At 39.9% G+C, this 20,524-nt stretch overlaps 1 protein-coding gene across 1 annotated transcript in view; it reads left to right on the top strand.

The window, feature by feature from the left end:
• Window positions 1–20,524, top strand: part of NTRK2 (neurotrophic receptor tyrosine kinase 2) — a 303,730-nt gene that overhangs the window by 140,216 nt on the left and 142,990 nt on the right. Inside the window, exon 12 of the mRNA XM_032771140.2 lies at window positions 17,271–17,459. Within this exon, the coding sequence (XP_032627031.1) occupies window positions 17,271–17,459 (189 nt within the window). The remainder of the gene's footprint in view (window positions 1–17,270; window positions 17,460–20,524) is intronic.

The raw sequence follows: 20,524 nt of genomic DNA, 5'->3' as shown, positions 1-20,524 counted from the left end.
ATGCAGGGTCTCAATGCATGGATGAGATGATGGTGTAAAAAGGAGGGATTTAGGTTTATTAGGAACTGGGGAACCTTTTGGGAAAGGAAGAGCCTGTTCAGGAAGGATGAGCTCCACCTAAACCAAAATAGAACCAGATTTCTGGCATGTAAAATTAAAAAGGTCGTAGAGGGGTTTTTAGACTAAGGGCTGGGGGAACAGGTGTGGAGGAGCACATGGTTCAGACAGACACATCTGTTAGGGGAGAATTTATTAAAGAGGGTATTCTATATCCTAGTAAAGAGGAGAGAGTTGAAGTTGATAGAGTACAGGTAGGAACTGAAGAGAGAGAGTCTAAAAAAAAATAATAATCCAATTCAATTATATTACATGAAAGCAGACAACTAAATATTAAGAAATTTTATAAGTGCTTGCATACAAATGCAAGAAGTCTAAATACTAAGATATGTGAACTTGAGTGCCTGGTATTAAATGAGATTATTGATAAAATAGGCATCACAAACTTAATGGAACAATGATAATCAATGGGACAGCATAATATAAGGATACAAAATATATAGGAATAACAGAGTAGGTTGCACTGTTAAGGGAGTGGCACTACATGTGAAAGAAGCATAGTGTCAAATATTGTGAAGTTTTTAAATGAATCAAACAATACCATAGAATTTCCATTGATAGAAATTCCATGCTAGAATAATAAGGCAAGTCTATACTACAAAATTAAGTTGACCTAAGTTACATTGATGTACAGACACTGCAGGAATTAAATCGCCTTTGCATGTCCACACTACGCTCCTTGTGTTGGTGGTGCACATCCTCACCAGATGACTTGCACCGATTTAACTGTCGGTGGGGGGCATTGTGGGCTGGTTTCTGAAAGGCAGAAACAGTCAATGTAAGCAACACAGGGTCTACACTGACACTGCGTTGACCTAACTACGTCGACTTAAGTGCTAAACCTCTCGCAGAGGTGAAGTTAAGTCGATGTAGTGGGCGACTTACATGGGTGGGAGCTACATATTAGTGTAAATGATTACAGAGTTAGGTCAACTTAAGCTGCCTTACATCAACCTAACTCTGTAGTGTAGACCAGAGCTAAGAGTATAGCAGTAGGAATATACTACCAACCATCTGATCAGGACTGTAAAATGCTCAGGGAGATTAGAAAGGCTACAAAAACAGAAATGTAATTATAATAGGGGATTTAAAGTGTCTCCTGGTAATTTGTCACCTCAGGACGAGATGCAGAGATAACATAAGAGCAGGTTGGACAAACGCCTGTCAGGCATGGTCTAGATAATACCCCTGCCTTGAGTACAAGGGACTGGAACAGATGACCTTTTGAGGTCCCTTCCAGTTCTATGATTCTATGATTTCTAGACACCATTAATGACTGTTTCTTGGAGCAGCTAGTCCTGGAACCCATAAGGGGAGAGGCACTTCTTGAGTTAGTCCGAAGTGGCACCCAGGAACTGGTCCAAAAGGTGAAAAAAGCTAAATCGATAAGTCATTATTATTATTATTATTATTATTTTATTATAATCACTCGATAATAGTGGTCTCCCTGTAGGGGAGAAAATACCAAAGAAACCCACCTCAGTAACATATAAATGTAAAAAGGGGAACTACACAAAAATGAGGAGGCTAATTAAACAGAAATTAAAATGAACAGTCACAAGAGTGAAATGCCTGCAAGCTGCATAGAAACATTGAAAAAACACCATAATTGAGGCTCAAACTATATGTATATCCTAAGCATAAACAAACAAAAAACCAGAAAGAGGACCAAAAAAATGCCACCATAGCTAAACAACAACTTAAAAGAGACTGTTAGAGGCAAAATACATCCTTTAAAAATTGGAAATCAAATCCTAGTGAGGAAAATAGGAAGAAGCATAAACTCTGGCAAGTCAAATGTAAAAGTATAATTAGACAGGCCAAAAAAGAATTTGAAGGGCAACTAGCAAATGACACAAAAACAGACAGCAAACATTGGAAGCAGGAAGACTGCTAAACAATCAGTGGGGCCACTGGACGATCAAGATGCTAAAGGAACGCTCAAGAAAGACAAGGCCATTGAGGAGACACTAAATGAATTCTTTGCATTGGTTTTCACTGCAGAGGATGTGAGGGAGATTCCCACAGCTGAGCTATTCTTCTCAGATGACAAATCTGAGGAACTGTCCTAGATTGAGGTGTCAGTATAGAAGATTTTGGAACAAATTGATAAATTAAACAGTAATAGGTCACCAGGAACAGACTGTATTAACCCAAGAGCTCTGAAGGAGCTCAGATATGAAATTGCAGAACTCCTAACAGTGGTATGTAACCGATCACTTAAATAAGCCTCTGTAACAGGTGACTGGAGGATATCTAATGTAATGCTGATTTTTTTAAAAGGCTCAAGAGGCAAACCTGGTAGTTATAGGCTGGTAAGCCTAACTTCAGTACCAGGCTAATTGGTTGAGACTATACTAAAGAACAGAATTATCAGACACATAGATGAACACAATATGTTGGGGAAGAATGTGGAGAAGGTGAATAAGGAAGTGTTATTTATCTCTTCACATAACACAAATCAAGGCTCACCCAGTGAAATTAATAGGCAGTGGGTTTAAAACAAACATAAGGAAGCACTTCTTCTCACAATCCACAGTCTACCTGTGGAACTTATTGCCAGAGGATGTTGTGAAGGCCAAAACAGATAGTCATTAAAAAGAATTAGGTAGGTTCATGGCTATTATCTAAGATGGTCAGGGATACAGCACCATGCTCTGGGTGTCCATAAACCTCTGACTGTCAGCATCTAGGACTGGACAACAGGGGATGGATCCCTTGATGAATTGCCCTGTTTTATTCGCTCCCTCTGAAGTATCTGACACCAGCCACTGTTGGAAGACCACTGGTCTTACCCATATGGCCATTCTTATGTTCTTATCCCTTTTCAGAAAGGGTACTGACCAACAAGCTTAAAATCAAGCACTGTTCTTACATGATTTCCTGATTAGGGCCTTAAAGATTTAGTTTGGGACTCTCAAAACTGGGTGCCTAATGTTAGGATCTTAAACCCATATTTAGGCACCTAAATAAGTGGCCTGATTTTCAAATGTGCTGATCACCCGCAGCTTCCATCTCATATACCTTGCAGAAGACCAAAAATTATTTGCCAACATTTATTCAGTAGCTAATTTCAAATAAAGAGTAATTCTGAGAGAATCACAGAAAATTCACAGGTGGGGAAAGAAGTGAAATGCATTGAATAAATTGCTCGCTCAGCTCTGCTTATTATCCTGAATGAGCTGGCTTTGAGTCCATTAATATATAGCTGATATAAGGAACACCAGGAAGTCTTTTTTCTGTGGTTTTCATATCCAAGTAAACTTCGCAGTTAGACAGTTCAAGCATAAAATATTGTACAGGACTATTTGCACCTACTTAGCCAAACTCTGCTCTACTTGTTCCCATGCAGTACACTGAAGACTGATGCTGCAGCATTTCAACATGAGCTGAAGCCAGCAATTATTTAAACTGTCACGAGAAATCCTGGTCTTTTGAGATTTCCAAACCAAAGAGATTCTGATAGGCTTTGGAAAAGTCTTCAAAATTCAGGCTGGTTTCAATAAACGGAACCTTTGAACATTTTTAGATTTGTCTGTCACTATTGATTTGGCTAATAATTATCTATTTCATTGCCAGCAAGTGTAAGAGTTAGATCTGTTTTCACAAGCCAGTTTCAAGAGCAGGGAATGCTCAGGGGACTGGTTGGCTCAGGAGATAGAGGATTTTTTCATTTAGAGGCTTCTAGTTGGATTGTTTAGCTCACCTGTGTAAAATAAGTTGATGGTTTCAGAGCTAAATAAATAGTAGTAACATATTTTTGCAAATATTAGTTTGAATTTGAACATGAAATTTCATTTGACTGTGGTTTGGAGCCATTTCCTTTTTGCATTCTGTGAATATTTGAATAGCTGAGCTTTGCTAGTGTGAATACTTACAGAAAAATGAATGCGAAGCTCCCACTCTTGAATGTTTGCTGAAAGCAAATGTTGAGTGTCACAAAATAGGAAAAAATGACATGTGGCTTGTGTAACTAACAAATTTCCAGGGACTGTTCGGAAGCTATCAATATAATGGGGGTGGGAAGGTGGGAGGGAGATGGGAATAATTTTCTATAAAGACTACATTTGAGAAAGCCAGTCGTGTTGCAAATATTTTATAAGCAGGAAAAGAGATAATATTTGATTAAGAAATGGTGCATTATGAATAATTAGACTGTGGCTGGGACATTGAGCTACAAAGCTACGTTCTGAGTAACTGGGTGAATCTTTTTCATGTTGTCACAACTGTGCACCAAATCCCAGTGGTGCTCATATACACATGGAGGGGAAAAAAGTCCCAACATCCCATTGTTTTAAACAGAGAGAGGGACACATCAATTTGAAGAATACTCAGCTAGACACCATGTGGTGGGGAGAGGGAAAGTGACAGGCAGGAGAAAAAAAGGACAGTTTTAAATTACCTGCGCATCACAAAGTACCAGACAGCAGTTTGTGGTGTTTCTAGTCCCTTTCTATTATAAAACCTAAATTGGGAGCTTTCAGATTTATATGTTATCAAACAAATGGAACTGAAGTTCGCTGTTGACTGACAAACTACTGTGAAAAGGCAGTGAGGCTTCTAGGAGAGGGAAGTAGAGGGGAAGAATGCAAATAGTCTAGTAAACCTAGAAAAAGAGAGCAAAAGTAGAAAAAATACAATAAATATAGTCAAAAGACTAAATAAAAGACGTTTATGATGTTTTCCTATTATTTTTTCTTAACTAGGAACTAGTTTTCATAGTGGAAGGATGTTATAATAAATATGTTGCACATCCCTTCTCAGAGCTGTTTTTAAAATACTGTATTGTAAAATGAAAGAGCTGTACTTTCCTAGCAATAATCTATTATAAACTGTGCGTTAATAGACTATAGGACACTTCTCAAGTAGTTAAACCTATAGTGCCTATGAGGAATGCACAAGTATCCTACTGTGCACTCCCACTCATGTCTTATTGCTATATATGCTCAATTGCAGGCCTAATTCAAATCCCAGTGCACAAATGTCCTCATCCATATAGGGACCACCATGGTTGGGAGATTTGGCCCCCACTGGCTTTTATCTTTTGGCATGAAATAATGTTTGGGGTCATTTTTCTTATGTGGGAATGCCCTGTGCATGGTAAATCTGAATCTAAGAAATGATTCAGCAAGGACTGATTGAGGCAGAAAGAAATAACTTTACTAGTGATATGTTCAATTTATAAAAACAAGTACACCACAACTAACAATAGGCATTTCTTCAAACTTTAGCTACCTAACGTTTGTCAAACAGAATTTGCAAGATGATCTGTGATAATGCCAGCTAATAACTTCAAATAATGTTGCAGTTCTATCAGATGACTATTAAGACATGGTGACAAGGCAATTTGGAAAAAATTGTGCTGCTGCTCTCTGTGTTGTATCTGTCATATGGATATAGAGGAGCTCATTCACACAGCACTAAATTCTCTCTTTCACACACACTTGCGTAAGTGGAAACGGGAAGATTGACATTCAGATTAGTTGGGAAGAGTGCATTGGTAAGAAATCATTGCATTAATATTACTAAAATGAAATGAAAAACAATAAGCATTTGATTTTAGCTGAATAATTACTTTTTGTGTGACTCCAGTAAGCACATTTCATCTGATCTTTTATTCTCATAGCAGATATTTTTGCAGTGTAGTATTTTAAAATGATCGTTATATTACCCAAGTTCCCTGGGTACTGGAACCTGCAGGTGGCTATAATAAATGGTCTGCATGATCTATATTAAAAATGATAAATCATTTTCTTTCTCTTTAGCGTTGTCTGCTCCCCAAGATACATACATCTTTCTGACTCATGTATGTGTATTGATTATTACACCATCTCCCTATTACACTTTAGGATCAGATCAGTGTTTCATTTGACTGTCAGTAATGACGGGCCACAAATTCATCATCTTCCAGTATAGGTCGCACCGTCGGAACTGCTGCTAGTATAAATGTGGTCCACTAGCCACAAACCAGTAGGCAGCTTTACAGCTACCATTTAACCTGCACTTGAAAGAATGTTACAATTCTTGAGAGGCTTTGTGATGTAGAGGTGAGAGTTCTTCCAGAGTTCTAGCAGTGGCTTTGACAAAGATTCCCTCTGTATCTTCCAGCAAGTTATTTAACCCTTTTGTGTCTGCTACCCCATCTCAAAAATGGGAATAACAACACTTACATTTAAAGCATGATATTGAATAGATTTGCAAAGTCTTATGGGCCAGATTGTGCCCCTGAGATTGGTATGCAAATATTTCCTGCTTTGGAAAGAAAGGGAGATCAACAATCTCTTTACTCCAGTCCCTCTCCTCTGTGTGGGGAGTCTCAGGGGATGAGGGCAGGCTGCAGGGAGGGTTTTTCCATCAGACCTGTACAAATTACAAGAAAAAGGTAATACAGATCCTGGCATTATAACCTTTCCCTCAGTGCTTCTGCACCAGGGAAAACCTCCCTTCAGGTAGGATACCAGGGCTAGTCATGCTACTTGTTAGCCACGACCCAGTGCAGAGACACAGGGCATATATGTGGATGGTAGGACCCAGGTGTTTCACTGGGTTCTAGAGGCAGAACCCAATTTATTCAGCCTGGGAGAGGGGACAGAATTTGGGTTGAACTCTGTGTGCAGATCCTGGCAGAGTTTGCCCCAATTCTAATCACCTTCCTTTGCAGGTATTTCCACTTCAGGGACACTCGAAGTGTGTGTGTGTGAACTGAGGTCCTTTGTCATCAGCACACGGGAATAAAACTGAAACAAATACAAATATGCAGCTGTGACTCTTTTGGATTCAGAGCAAAAACAAAAGAGCTGGTTAAAGATTTGAATAGCTACAGTCTGTGTATGTCAATTTCAATGGAAATGGCTAAAATTGCTTGTTCCTCATTCTCTAGAGGAGTCAAGACATTTGAAACAAAGACTTTTGACATGAAGAATGTATATTTTAGAGAAATTGCATTGAAATCAGCATGACTGAACTTTTGACACTTAACAATGTTGAAAATTGAGTACTGTGAAGGTGACTAACACAGCTATTATTTAATTACCCTCAAGAGTACCTGTTACTTAAATTATTATATGTGAGGAAGATTAAAATTTGTCACTGCAATGCATTTTCTCTGCATCAAAGCAAAACAGAGAAACATAATTTAGTCCTCTTATGTCACTGTAATAAATACATTGATTGTTATCTGAGTCAAAAGGTAAAATGAAATGAGAACTTGATCAGCTAAATGAAAGATGAAAACAGAGTTGTGTGATTCTGGCAGGGTTCATGCACTGAGTCCTGCAGGTTGGTTCATAAACTCATCAATTTCAAGGTCAGAAGGGACCATTGTGATCATCCAATCTGACCTCCTTCACACTGCAGGCCACAGAACCTCACCTACCCACTCCTGAAATTGACCCCTAACCTCTGTCTGAGTTACTGAAGTCCTCAAATGTTTATAGACTTCAAGTTACAGAGAATCCACCAGTTACACTAGTTTAAACCTGAAAATGACCTGTGCCCCATGCTGCAGAGGAAGGAGAAAAATCCCCAGGGTTTCTGCCAATCTGACCTGGGGGAAAATTCATTCCTGACCCGAAATATGGTGATCAGTTAGACCATGAGCATGTGAGCAAGACCAAGCAGCCAGACACCAGGGAAAGAATTTTCTGTAGTTACTCAGAGCCCTCCCCATCTAGTGTCACATCCCCAGCCATTGGGCATTTTTGCTGCTAGCATTTGCAAATCGGTTAGGTGATATTATAGGCAGTCTTATCATACCATCTCCTCCATAAACTTATCAGTCTTGAAGCCAATTAGGTTTTTGCCCCCATGGCTCCCCTTGGAAGGCTGTTCCAGAACTTCTCTCTTCTGACGATGAGAAAACTTCATCTAATTTTGAGCCTAAACATGTTGATGGCCAGTTTAGATCTGTTTGTTCTTGTGTCCACATTGGCATTCAATTTAAATAACTCCTTCTATCCCTGGTATTTATTCCTCTGATGTATTTATAAAGAGCAATCATATCTCTCCTCAGCCTTCTTTTGGTTAGGCTAAACAAGCCAAGCTCCTTGAGTCTCCTCTCATAAGGTAGGATTTCCATTCCTCGGATCATCCTAGTAGCCTTTCTCTGCACCTGTTCCAATTTGATTTCAGTTTTCTTAAACATGGGAAAGCAGAATTATACACAGTATTCCAGGGTTCTTGATCTCAAACAACACACCCCAGCTTTCTCAACAATCTTGGGAGCAGCCCATTTCTTCCTATATGTCAGATGTCTTTGGAGAAGACAAGGTCCAAGGAGTGTGAAGAGGGGGAGAATAGATAGGCTGATGGAAGGGTGAAATGAGGTTCACCAGCTCCCCATCTGTGCTGAAACCTCAGGTGCATAGTCATCAAACTTTTATGAGTGTTTGGACATTTTGTGCAGCTCTAGAAAGCTTTTCTCTGTGTATCCTGTCAGAAGAGCAGTGATGCAGGGCAGGCTTAATGCTACTCAGGGCAAACCAGGTCAAACAATTAATATGATATGCAGAAAATTACTTACCCTGTTAATACATAAACCTGCCAACTATAAGTCTTCTGAGCGCAAACCCCAGAGTCTAGAACCTGGCTCAGAGCCATGCAAGTTGGGGTCCGCCGTAGAGGACATCTGTTGTTTCAGCAGTGATGAAGGGAGGCATTGTGTCTGTGTAGGGTTGGATCATGCATAAGATCTCCAGAGCCTCTCTGATTGCCAGCACTTCCTTCACCTTTTGAAAAGGGGTAGTATATTGCCTCCAAATGCTTGTTTGACAGTGAAGTTTGGGGATGTGGCAACAGATACGCTAGTGACAGCGTTCAGACATGTCCTTCAGTGGTGGTGATGGTGCTGCTGACAACAGCAAAAGCTCTGGCAACTTCTCTCTGGTACTCGGAGAACAAAAGTGGAGCCGGCGCTTCCATTTACGCGACCTAGATGGTCGCCTAGGGCACCAGGATTTGGAGGGGTGGCAATTTGGCGGCGGGGGGTCCTTCCATGCTCCGGGTTTTCAGCGGCAATTTTGCGGCGGTCCTTCACTCACTCCGGGACCCACCGCCGAAGTGCCCCGAAGACCAGGAGCATGGAAGGACCCCCCCCCCCCCCACCGCAGAATTGCCGCCAGTGACTGGGCGTGTGGAAAGACCTCCGCCTAGGGTGCCAAAAACCCTGGCGCCGCTCCTGAACAAAAGGAGTTCCATAATGTTTATTTCCTGTGTGGAGATATGGTGGCTGATATCTTTGCCAACATTAGATTGAATTGGGGATTTCTAGATTTGAAAGCATGAGTCTCTATAGCATGAGCTAAAGAAATAGGCTATCCAGCTGGGAGCGGTAACAGACTCACATACTCTGTGTATCAGGAATTTAGAGGGATAGGAAACACATGCTGTTGAATTATACAAGCGTAGGCTGAGGGGTAAGGAAGGAGGCCTGCCACTGCTCCATAAATGCTGGGGCAGCCATATGGTATGCAATAGGACCTTTAGCAGTGCCATTAGTACAGTAAAAGGTTAAGCATCTCTACAGAAAAAGCTTCACTGAAGTCACACTAAACAGATTTCTAATGGTGTCTGAATTTACTGAAAGTAGCTGTACTCCTCTGAGGTGGTGCTAAACAGGTTTGATTTGGGGTGACCTGTTCAACTTGTCTTATATCTTAAATACTAGTTTTCTTTCTGGTCTATTTATGCCTTTTAATTCAATTCCCTGCATTCAAAGTGCAGCATATAAGACAGCAATCATATAAAATAATGTTGATGTAATTCTATTACTTTCTGTTCTGTTGTGCTCTCTTCTCTTATTCACTCTAATAGAATTACTTAAACATTATTTGAGATCATTGTTGCTTCAGAGTTTGCCTGCACTTGTTGAACTTAAATATGTGGAGGGAACATTCAGAATAGGGAAGGTAGTACCTGGGTGGATAACCTTGCTGAACAGTGACTACAGGATAATGGAACAGAGAGAGCAGATGGTGAGATAGGGATTCAAAAAGTCAGCTGAAAATGGGGTGTATGCTCTGGTGGGAAGCTTGCACACTGGTTTAATAAATCTGCTGGCCATGGGGTATATGCTTTGGCGAGTGTGCATGCTAGTTTAATAACAGGAAATATTGAGTCTTTGCTCTCTCTGAAGCATGAATCTTGCCTGTTAATCAAGAAGAAAAAAGCACTTCTTAGAATCTACAGTAAATATGGGAGTCTCATGGGGAAAAGAAACTTGCATAAGTGCTTTTTGACAGCCATGTATTTAATACTTAACAATACACAAAAAAGGGAAGAATCAATACAGGAACGAAATCAGTGAAAGGGAAAGCTAATGTTACAGTGGTGACATGCATTCATGTCCTGCTTTTGCATGGTAATGCAGTACCATTAATACGTCTCTACACAGGTTGATTTGACTGCAAGCCATTGCTTACGTTTCCTATGGAAACAAGGGCTTGAAATAACATGAGCCAATACCAGTGCAAGATCTGGTGAGAAGTCACCCTAGATCTTATGAAAGAACCACGGAATTGATGCACCAGCGTAAGAGTCATACAGAAGGATCACTTGCAAGCATGACCACCTCTCTCTCGCATTTATATTAATTGTTCTCTTCACATGAGAATGCTTCATAATACTTGTGTATGGGCAAAATCCATCCCTGTTTTAACAACATGACTTCAACCGCAAAGCCATAATGTACTGGGTCTAATAATTATCAGGCATCACAGCACAGGGGAGGTTGAAGGAGGCTAATGTAGTGGTTTTGCAGATTATTACAAGGAGCTCTTCTCAGGAATTGGGGGTGGGAATTGCATGGGAGAAAGTACAAAGGTGCCTGTTGGAAAATGGAAAATAGGCTATAAAAGCTGGCATCATTGGCAGAGCCAGTGTTGAGGGCTGTGTACAGTGAACAAGATAACAGGTAGGGCAGAGCTAAGCCATGAAGGGAGTTAGAGGATCCTCCAAACAAGTGCTGAAAGAGCAAGTAGAGAGGTATGAGAGATAACAGGAGGAGACAGAGTCATGAAAGCCTAATGAACAAGTGATCTGATTTTCAAAGCCATTAAGCCAATATTATCTAGCAGCCTACATTCTGATTTAGGATATTTTGTTTAAGCTTCCCCTGGCTGGAAGTGTCATGGGTCTCTAGAACAGCCCCTCAGCCTTCCAGGGAGGACTGTTGTTAACCTGTGATATTTTTTTTTTAATATCACAAAAACAAAATGTCAACAGTAGTGACAATTGGTTTATATTATAACAGGCTTCCCCTCCCCAATAGCTGGGGTGCAGGTGGGGTGATTTGAGAGAGACTGGGGAATGGCCATTGAAACAAAGCATTCTCTTTTATTTATCTTTTACCTTCGAGTTTCATACAGTTGCCCATCACTGTAGTATCTCAGCATCTTCCATACAAAATGCTCGCAAAAGTAAAGTCTCTAGCAGACATCATAGAATCTCTAGCTCTTCTCCTTTCTCCGGGTAAAACCCCTGCATGGGGTAGGGTGGTTTGGTGTGGGGGTTGGTATTGTTTGCTTACTTGGTTTATTTGTATGTGTTTTGGGAGGTGGAGCCACTGGTTTCCAGCTCTGGGGGAGGCGGGCACTATTGGGTGAGAGCTCTGGCTGCATTCAAGTCTCTTGGATTCTTTTTGATAATGTGTTCTGGCCTCATTCCTTTAGATGCCCCTGATGCTACAGTATTTTCAAGGCTATCTGCAAGAAAAAGGACCTGGGGATCATGCCCTGCACACTGAGCACCCCTACCTTACATTTATAGTTCCCCCCCCCCCCCCAAAAAAAAAAAAAAGGAGCTCAGACCCATAACAGAACATTTTTCCTCACACTTGATCTCGCCTGCTGACATGAACACTGATGCATGTGACAAAGGAATCCAGGACCTGAACGTAGGAGGAAAGAAATCCATGGAAAATTCAGGCAGTTCTGGCTGCAAAGCCAAAAATATTGGTTGCCTTGTAGTGGTCATAAAGGAAGCACATTGAGCCAAATTCTCTATTGATGTCAAAAGGAAACAATAGAATGGTTATCATTTACACCAGCAGAGAATTTGGCCCATTGAGGTTACTTTTGGGTTTATATCTATGTATAAAAACATAAAAGTTCTCATTGCAGACTTGTTTCTGTGGGCCATTCTATATCAGTCTAGCATGAAGCCAGGAGACAAACTGAACTAGAGAGAGTGAATATTAAAGAGGTCAAGACAAAATGATCTTTTGAAGTAAGGAACCAGTCAAAGGGATATCACTCCAAATGGTCAACACTGGGTTCTATTATGCTCTTTCATGTGGGACATAGAGAAGCACTAGGCTTTGAACACATTATCCCTGCCAAATTGTGAAGCACAGCAGACAACAAAGGTACATCTGCACTGTGACATGACTGCGGCTGGCCTGGGTCAGCAGACGCGGGCGTGGGACTCAGACTGCAGGGCTGTAGACATTCGGGCTCAGGCTGGAGCCCAAACCCAGATGTCTACACAGTAGTTTTACAGCCCTGCAGCCCCACGAGCCCAAGTCAGCTGACCTGGGCCAAGAATGGGTGTTTAATTGCAGGGTAGACATACCTTAAGTGCACATAGCATGCATCATTTGTCTTCTAACCAAGATCAATGGATGGACATAAATGAGCATAAGGGATTGTTTGTGACCATCTGATCCAAAGCCTGAAAATGTCTTTCAGCAAGGCTATGCCAGGTGTAAACCAAAACCATATGTTCTTGCCTTTGAGATTTATCTTTTGCAGTGTTTTTCTAATTCAACCTCTGTGTGCTTCTCCCCTTCTGTGTGCTAGCGTCAGTGTTCTTGTCTGAGCATGCTCTGCTGAGTGAATCTTAGGCCATTATTTAATTTTGGACCTCTTTTCATCTTCTAACCTGTGGGACGGTAATATGCATTACTTCAATGACAGTCAATAGCCAGACGTTCAATGACAGTCAATAGCCAGACATATCTCCAAAGCCAAGAGGCTAAGTACCACAGGAAGTCAGAAATGGAGCAAGAAAAGAGCCAGAGGCCAACGCCAAGAAATCATAGTGTGACTAGAGTCCAGCGGAATTCATATAAAAAAAATCCATTACTGCTCTTTCGCTTCACAACAATGGGGCAGCAGAAAAAAATCTATTTATTCTTATAATATGATCATGAAAGTATTGATCCTGGTCAGAATATCTAAAGTACTTTAAAATATAATTCTGTAAGAACTTTTTTTTCCCGAAATCTAAGGAAAATGCAGTTGCAACCCTGTAGAAAAAAATATCAGGATAAAATTACCAGTCTGGACCTAATTGTTCCTGTAAGGCACTAGCCACTATAAGGGACAGCACAGAAATGCACTGTCCCAAGGAGAAGCTGGAGAGCGATTGTGCATCAGGAAGCTCCAAGGGGTACCAGAGGATTGCACCGAATGGGGCAACCTTCTAGCCATATTGCTGGTGCAGAGTGTATGGGTGTGAGCTATGGCCCTGCTTCCTCCCCTTCCCCTTTTTGATAATGTGATTGTCTCTGGTCCCTCTATGGGGTACACAGCAGGGAGCAGAGAAGCTCCTTGTACCCTCCCACCCTCATGCATTTCATGAGGAGCAGTCACAGTCTGGCTCATTTTCTCTCCCCCCACTACCCCACACACAGAATGTCAGCTTAAAAAAGAATTATTTTCCCTAAATCTTCCCACATGCTTACATCTTGGAAATGATGTGCATATAGCAAATGGGTAATGTGCTCGCATCCATGCTACGTGTTTTCTTTTGTGCACAGACAATACACAATGAATAAAGAGAGAGAGGCTCAGTCCTCCTGTAAGATATATTTTTTCATCATTTGTCTCCAAGGCAGACAGCTGTTTCTTATCTGGCTCCGGCTTCCATCTTCTTAAGACAAGAAATATATTCTCTAAAAAACCCAGTGAGGATGTTAGGCAGAACATTCTGGGATGGAGAAACCCCGTTTCTTTGGAGTTTTCTTAAAAGCTGCAACTGTCCCTTGAAGGGATGGTTATTGACAGCCAAAGAGTTTCATTTCCATTGGAGACATTTTGTTTAAAATTTTCTTCCTGTATGAAGCCAATGTTGAATTTGAGAAAGCAAAATCAATAATAGGTGTCAGCAAATGGTTGCCCTGCTCATTCTGCCTTTGACAAGTCATTTTAGGTGACCCCATTTAATCAGGATGAGACAGTACTTAGACACTGTTTAAGAAATTACCCTTTGATTTGTGCTCTGGATAAATGATTCATGAAAGAGCCATTCCAGTTTCTTGCCAGCTCGGAGTGGTCGCATTCAAATTGCATTCTGGAAATGCAATAGTGAAAACTGCTACAGTGAAGTGTCAGCTGCAGTGCTAGCCTTTGACTATAATGTAATTAAGTCAGTGCATTGCGGAAATGGAATGTAACTTCATGTAAAACAGTTAGTCTGTCAAATAAGCAAGCAACAAAACAGTTTGTGTACCTGTTTATTCACATGTATCAGTGGGCCCTGATGAAGTGGATGTTTGAATTGGTGTAAGTTTATTTGTCTCCTGTTTTGTAAAAAGCTTGTCATCCCTTGGATGGTGGATCCTTTAATTATATAACAGATATGTAGAAAACTGAAATGGGTATTTTAAAATTAAGCAAAGGCCATTGTTTTATCTTTTTTCTAGTTAGTAAATATGGTGTGCTTATTAGAAGTTGTAATTTACAGTCAGTTCCCTGTACTGAATGTATAAAAAGGGTTCCTTGATTAAGTGGATTAATAACAAATTAAGTAGATCATAACACATCACTGTGGTCTAGCATATACCCTCATATTTTAGGTATTGCTCAAAGATATCAGAAATGTTTTGAAATCTAATTGGCATAACACAGAGGACTAGTTTAATTACTTGGCTTAGTTTAGTAACCTCATTTACGAAGAATGCAGCCACATTTTAACTACAATGCCTTGCAACATGCAATGATTTAAAAAATAATTCAAAACTGGTCTAGTGTATAAAACTGGATGCCAGAGTCCTGATCAGTGCAAAATTGATGTGATTAGCAGATTGCCTTCCTTTTCACTAGTCTGCTTACATTCCTATAGATGTGTATTGTACACTCCTTCCTTCCAAGCCTGTATACGTGCGAGGAATGAACAAATGACAAAGGGATTTGTTTCTCATGCTAATCAGAGGCTGCAGAGGACTTAGAAGTACCTCTATTAAGTTATATGTCTAAGAAAGCTTACGAGCCGTTCTAATAAAATAGATGTGGCCCTTCACACTAAAGATACGTTAATATAAAAAGGACGGCATTTTTGACAAGAAAAATTTTATTTGTCTGTCAGTTTAGTGGTAACATCAGCTTGAGACATGCCAAGTTCAGAGACATGAGTGTATTTTTTCTAGAAAACTTAAGTAAGGCTTTTCTTGTTCTTCTCTGCATTTTCAGGATGTTTTATAGCAGAACAGATACACACACAAACTCAAACACACATCAAATAATGTTGTGACATTATATGTGTAGCTAATATACCATCTCAAGGAATGTTTTCTCCCAACTGTTTGCTGTGTTCTGGACTTCATTATATAAAAATCTTTGCCAAAAATCAGGCATAATCCTTGTAGCTTTGCTAGTAGCATTCATCTTCTAAGGATCTGTGAAATCAGGAGTGACAAAAACAGCATCAGTATTAATACGTCACTTGATAAATTGCATAGATCTAGATGCATTGCTTAAAGTTGTCAACTGTGACTTCCCAGCAAAGTGAAAGGCATTTGAAAAATTACCGCTGATGTTTCAGGCTAGGGGAAAACTACTTTTTCAAACAATAAAATGGTTTCCTTTATGGACTGCTAAACCAGAGTCAGGGTTTTAAGGGGTAACGGGGGAGAGAGACAGGGATGTTCCTGCAGCTGAAATAGCTATGTCAGAGGCGAAATTTCTAATGGGATCTCCAAATCCATCCCCTACTTACAAGCCATCTCATGGAATGATAAAGATGTCTTTATGGTGATACTGTGAGCCAGTCAAGAGAGGAGAATCACATAAAATAAACCATTTGAAAATGTGAGTTTGTCGCTGTCTCTTCAGTAGGAAGAGTAGGGAAAGTGCTGCCAAGGTTTATTAGTGACTTGGATCTGCTTTCTGAGTTCGTGTTGCATACGTAGAATTATAGGGAAGAGAGCAATTAAGCTGTAAACTGTGAGAGCTCTTGGATTACTTGGTTACTTATTCTGACCTTGCATAGGTTGTGAGATATTAGATCAAAGCCCCTTAAACCCACCAGAGAAGTGCTCAATTTGCGTAACTATTAATTAATCAATCTTATCACTTTTTATCTCACCTGTTGCTGTGGCTTAATTGTAATAATAATAATTAATAAAGTGCAAAGAGAACAAAACAGAAGTGGCCACTCAAATACTAGGTTCTGACAGGCTGCCAAGGGGAATGAAATATTCCATTGTGTTGGAACAGCTCTTGCACAGTGACTTCACAGCCCTTCTGAGGCATAGGGTAGGAGTTGGGAGGATTTCTTCCCCCTGCCATCCTTTCGTATTTGCCCAGCACCTTCTTTGATCCTACATGTCCACTGGGCTCTGAATGTTGTCTTAACTTTCTTAGTCCTTCAGAATTTAGACAACCTCCCTCACCAAAGAGAATGCATCTCACACACATATCCTGTCTCGCAATAAGGCCATGACAAGGGAAAACATCACTCAGCTTTGTTTTCGAAGGCTTTACTTGTGTATGTTCTGTGTAGGGACTAATGCAAACAAGCAATGAATACAGGTTATATCTTATTGCTGGAAACAACAGAAGAGTTCACTGCATTTTGATATTTATCCCACTATATTGGATGTAGTCCTATCAAGTCTATGTAATCTACCAATATAGGTACTTATAACATACTCATAGTCATAGTATCTGAGTGCTTTAGAGGTTACCTCTATGGAATGATGATCCTTGTGCATATAAAAGAGTCACCGAACTAAGCCTTTGTTTTAAAGTCCCATATGAAATATGTTCTTCACCTCCCTCAACATGCATACAAAATCCCAGAGACAAAAACACCAACTAGCAAAAAGAAGGCTACTAGCTAGTCGTGCTTGAGGGCACACTGCTCAGCCAAAGCAGGTGACTGAGGGAGGGGAAAAATTTGTCAAGTTACAGGGGAATCTTTGTTTCTAACCCTAGGTCCTTCTTCAGTTATCAGCAATGATGATGATTCGGCAAGTCCCCTCCATCACATTTCGAATGGGAGTAACACTCCATCTTCTTCTGAGGGTGGCCCAGATGCTGTCATCATTGGAATGACAAAGATTCCTGTCATTGAAAACCCCCAGTACTTCGGAATCACCAACAGTCAGCTCAAGCCAGACACATGTAAGTACAGATGTTTATATGTATTTTGGTCATTTATTTTTCTCAGCCATGAGCTGAGTTTCTTTACTCGAGCTAATGGGGAAATGATGTAACTTGCAGGGGCAGTGGGAGGGGGGTTTAAAATGTGTTCAAGTCATTAAGGACGTTTGTACATGGGATGAACTGCTTTACGTCTGTCATAGCCAAAAGGCCAAATTCAGCCCCTGTGAGGAGTCAATTAAGACAGCTACACAGAAAGCCTACAAAGTTCACTGAAGTCACTGAGAGACTTTCCATTGATTTCAATGGCCTTTGGATCTGGCCATTGCACCTAATATGAATTTGACCCAGTGTATTCTCAAGAAAAGACTAATCTTGCTTTGGGCCAGAAGTCAATATTTGCATAGTATTGTTATATACATTCTGTTATCAAATTACTTGTGTTGTGGCTATGAATGTAAATTCACTTTGAAATATATATATTTTTAAAAGTAATGCTAAAATAGTGTTGAGATTACAGAGGGTGTCAACTTTTATTCTTCTGCTTTATTTGTGTAGTTCAGGCTTTATATTTTAAAAAGGTGTTTAATATTTAAGATGAAGCACTAAGTTTTGTTTTCACCTCAGATGAACAGTAAGTCTAAGTGTCACATATATGTTCTCAGTCAATCAGGTTGGAGGCATGTGAAGTGAGCGGTTAAAAAAGCACACCAGATTTCTGTTACTGAACTCCAAAACAAATAGTAGTTTTGAAAATGAACATTTTAAAAGTTGGGGGAGGCTGTTATTGAAACTTTAAATATAATAGTACAGCAAATAATAAAATATATTGTAGTCATCTACATCTACTATGGATAACTACTGACACTAACATTTTATAGCAGGTGAGGCAGTAATTGCTATAATCAGAGTTTTTTAATGGTTTCCATTCTAATTCACAATTTTCAGTCATTCATAGCTATCTCAAACTTTTACCTTTTGGACTGAAATTGTTGTGGCTTGGTCCCTAGTGATTTCTTAATGCTTCAGCAAAAAATGGTTTTGTAGCCTGAGAAGAATGAGAAAAAATTACTTTCTTCATTATAAAAAAAATGCAATTTTTTGGAACAAGTCTTAAACAAAGGTTGAAAATTGTGGTAGAAATGACCATATCGATGACAATTGCCTTTAAGTGTTCCGATAAAAATTATTCTCATTTGACCAAGTTATGAGCCTTAATACATTGTACACTTCACATGCCCAATACATTTTGAATAAGCTTTTCCTTAAATTCATAGGCTGCCTGATCCATTTCCCATGGAAGTCAGTGGAAAGCCTCACGTTGACTTCACTGGGCTTTGGATTGGGCCCCATCTGTGTGGTTGAGGAATGCTACATTGTGTATTGATGCACATAATTGATTTAACTATGCAGCAAAAATTTTAGTGTGGATGCACAAGCTGGGGCTTTTGCCTTAAACCTTGGACAGTTTAAGAGTGTAACAGGAACCCTCCTCTGATTGTTGTGTGTTTTTTAACAAGTGGAAAGGCTGAGAACAGGTAGGGTGACCGATGCCCCAATTTTATAGGGCAGTCCTGATATTTGGGCCTTTTTCTTATATAGAGACTTATTACCCCACCCCTGTCCTGATTTTACGTATTTGCTATCTGGTCACCCTAAGACCAGGGCACCTACCCTTCCTGTGAAACCGTGAGATAATTCCACATTGTGCACTTAAGCACGATCTACCACAGAACGTCAGGGTGCCTTTGCCTTGGCAACACCAACTTTTAACACTTGCTGGGTTGTATTCATGCAATCTTAATGTTCTTTTAATGTTATTTGATTATACAGAATTATTGTATAATACAATAATCCTCAAAGAGTCTCCAAATAATCTGATATACCATATGCACTATGCTGGCATAATTTTTTTGTGCTTGATAAGCATAAGGAGAACACTGTATGTGTGTATTGTGATTGGGAACTCAATTCCTATGAAAAATAGGATTCATTAGGGGATTACAACTGGAGCAATGTGCTCTCATGCCATCTACAAAGTTATATAAAGGACCATGTGTATAAATATTAGGCTCTTGGACCCCTGCCCCCAGCTACATTAAAACACATTTTAATTGTTCTTCTGAAAGCAAACTTCTGTGCATGTACAGTCTCTGGCTTTGACAAAAATATTTTAAAAATGTATGTGCTGTGTTCCAAAACAAAGAGGTCATTTGAGTTGAACAGGAGGTTGGAGCTCAGCTATAGACGCATTGCATCACAATTGAACAACACTAACTACAGTAAAAGTTGTAAGTCAACAATCTCAGGTCCTGATCCTGAAAAGACTCTGGTCTTTTCTACTGAGGCCTTAACTAGAGCAGCAACACGCACTATGCAGGGGTGATTTCTAAAGTGCACTGATGTGTTGTGCATTAATTGGTCTGTGTAGACTCTGCTGGTTTACACTGAAAGTTTCCTAGCATGCTTTAGTATAGTGCCTGTTTGAAACACCTCCCATCCCAGTATGCATAACTCCACTGTGTAGACATGCCCTTAAACATGTACTTGATTTTGCACATTGTCAGTAATATCACTGACTCTGATGAAATTACTCACAGAGTATAAAATTAAGCATGTGTGTAAATGTGTAGAGAATGAGGGTTTAAGTCTTCACATTACTATGCATGATATGATTTGAATGATAAGGAAGGTGGAGATCTGTACATCAGGTCATTCCACGTTCTGCTACACTGCATTGATGTTCTCAGTGTCTAAGCTATTTGGGTTTTTATTATTTTAAACAAAGAGAACCAGGTAAACTACTATAGCACAATATAATCAAGACAAATCTGGTCTCTTCTACCACATTGAGCACGTCCAATAAAGAGGGTAATTTGAATTGTCTGAGACAAAAATGGTCTTCCCGTGAATAATTTCACACACACTTTCTCTCATTCACTCAATTTTTATTAGTGTTGCACTTGTCCTCCTCTGATCTGCAAACCTCCTCCTGGTTTGTATTTTTGATACTTTGATAAGCTGTAAGCTCTCATATTGTTTTCCTGTTTACAGTAATACCAGCTCAAAATGTCATCTAGTTTCTC

The sequence above is a fragment of the Chelonoidis abingdonii genome, chromosome 6 (assembly GCF_003597395.2).
Source record: "Chelonoidis abingdonii isolate Lonesome George chromosome 6, CheloAbing_2.0, whole genome shotgun sequence".
Classification (NCBI taxonomy): Eukaryota; Metazoa; Chordata; order Testudines; family Testudinidae; genus Chelonoidis; species Chelonoidis abingdonii.
This window is presented reverse-complemented; position numbering and strand designations above follow the sequence as displayed.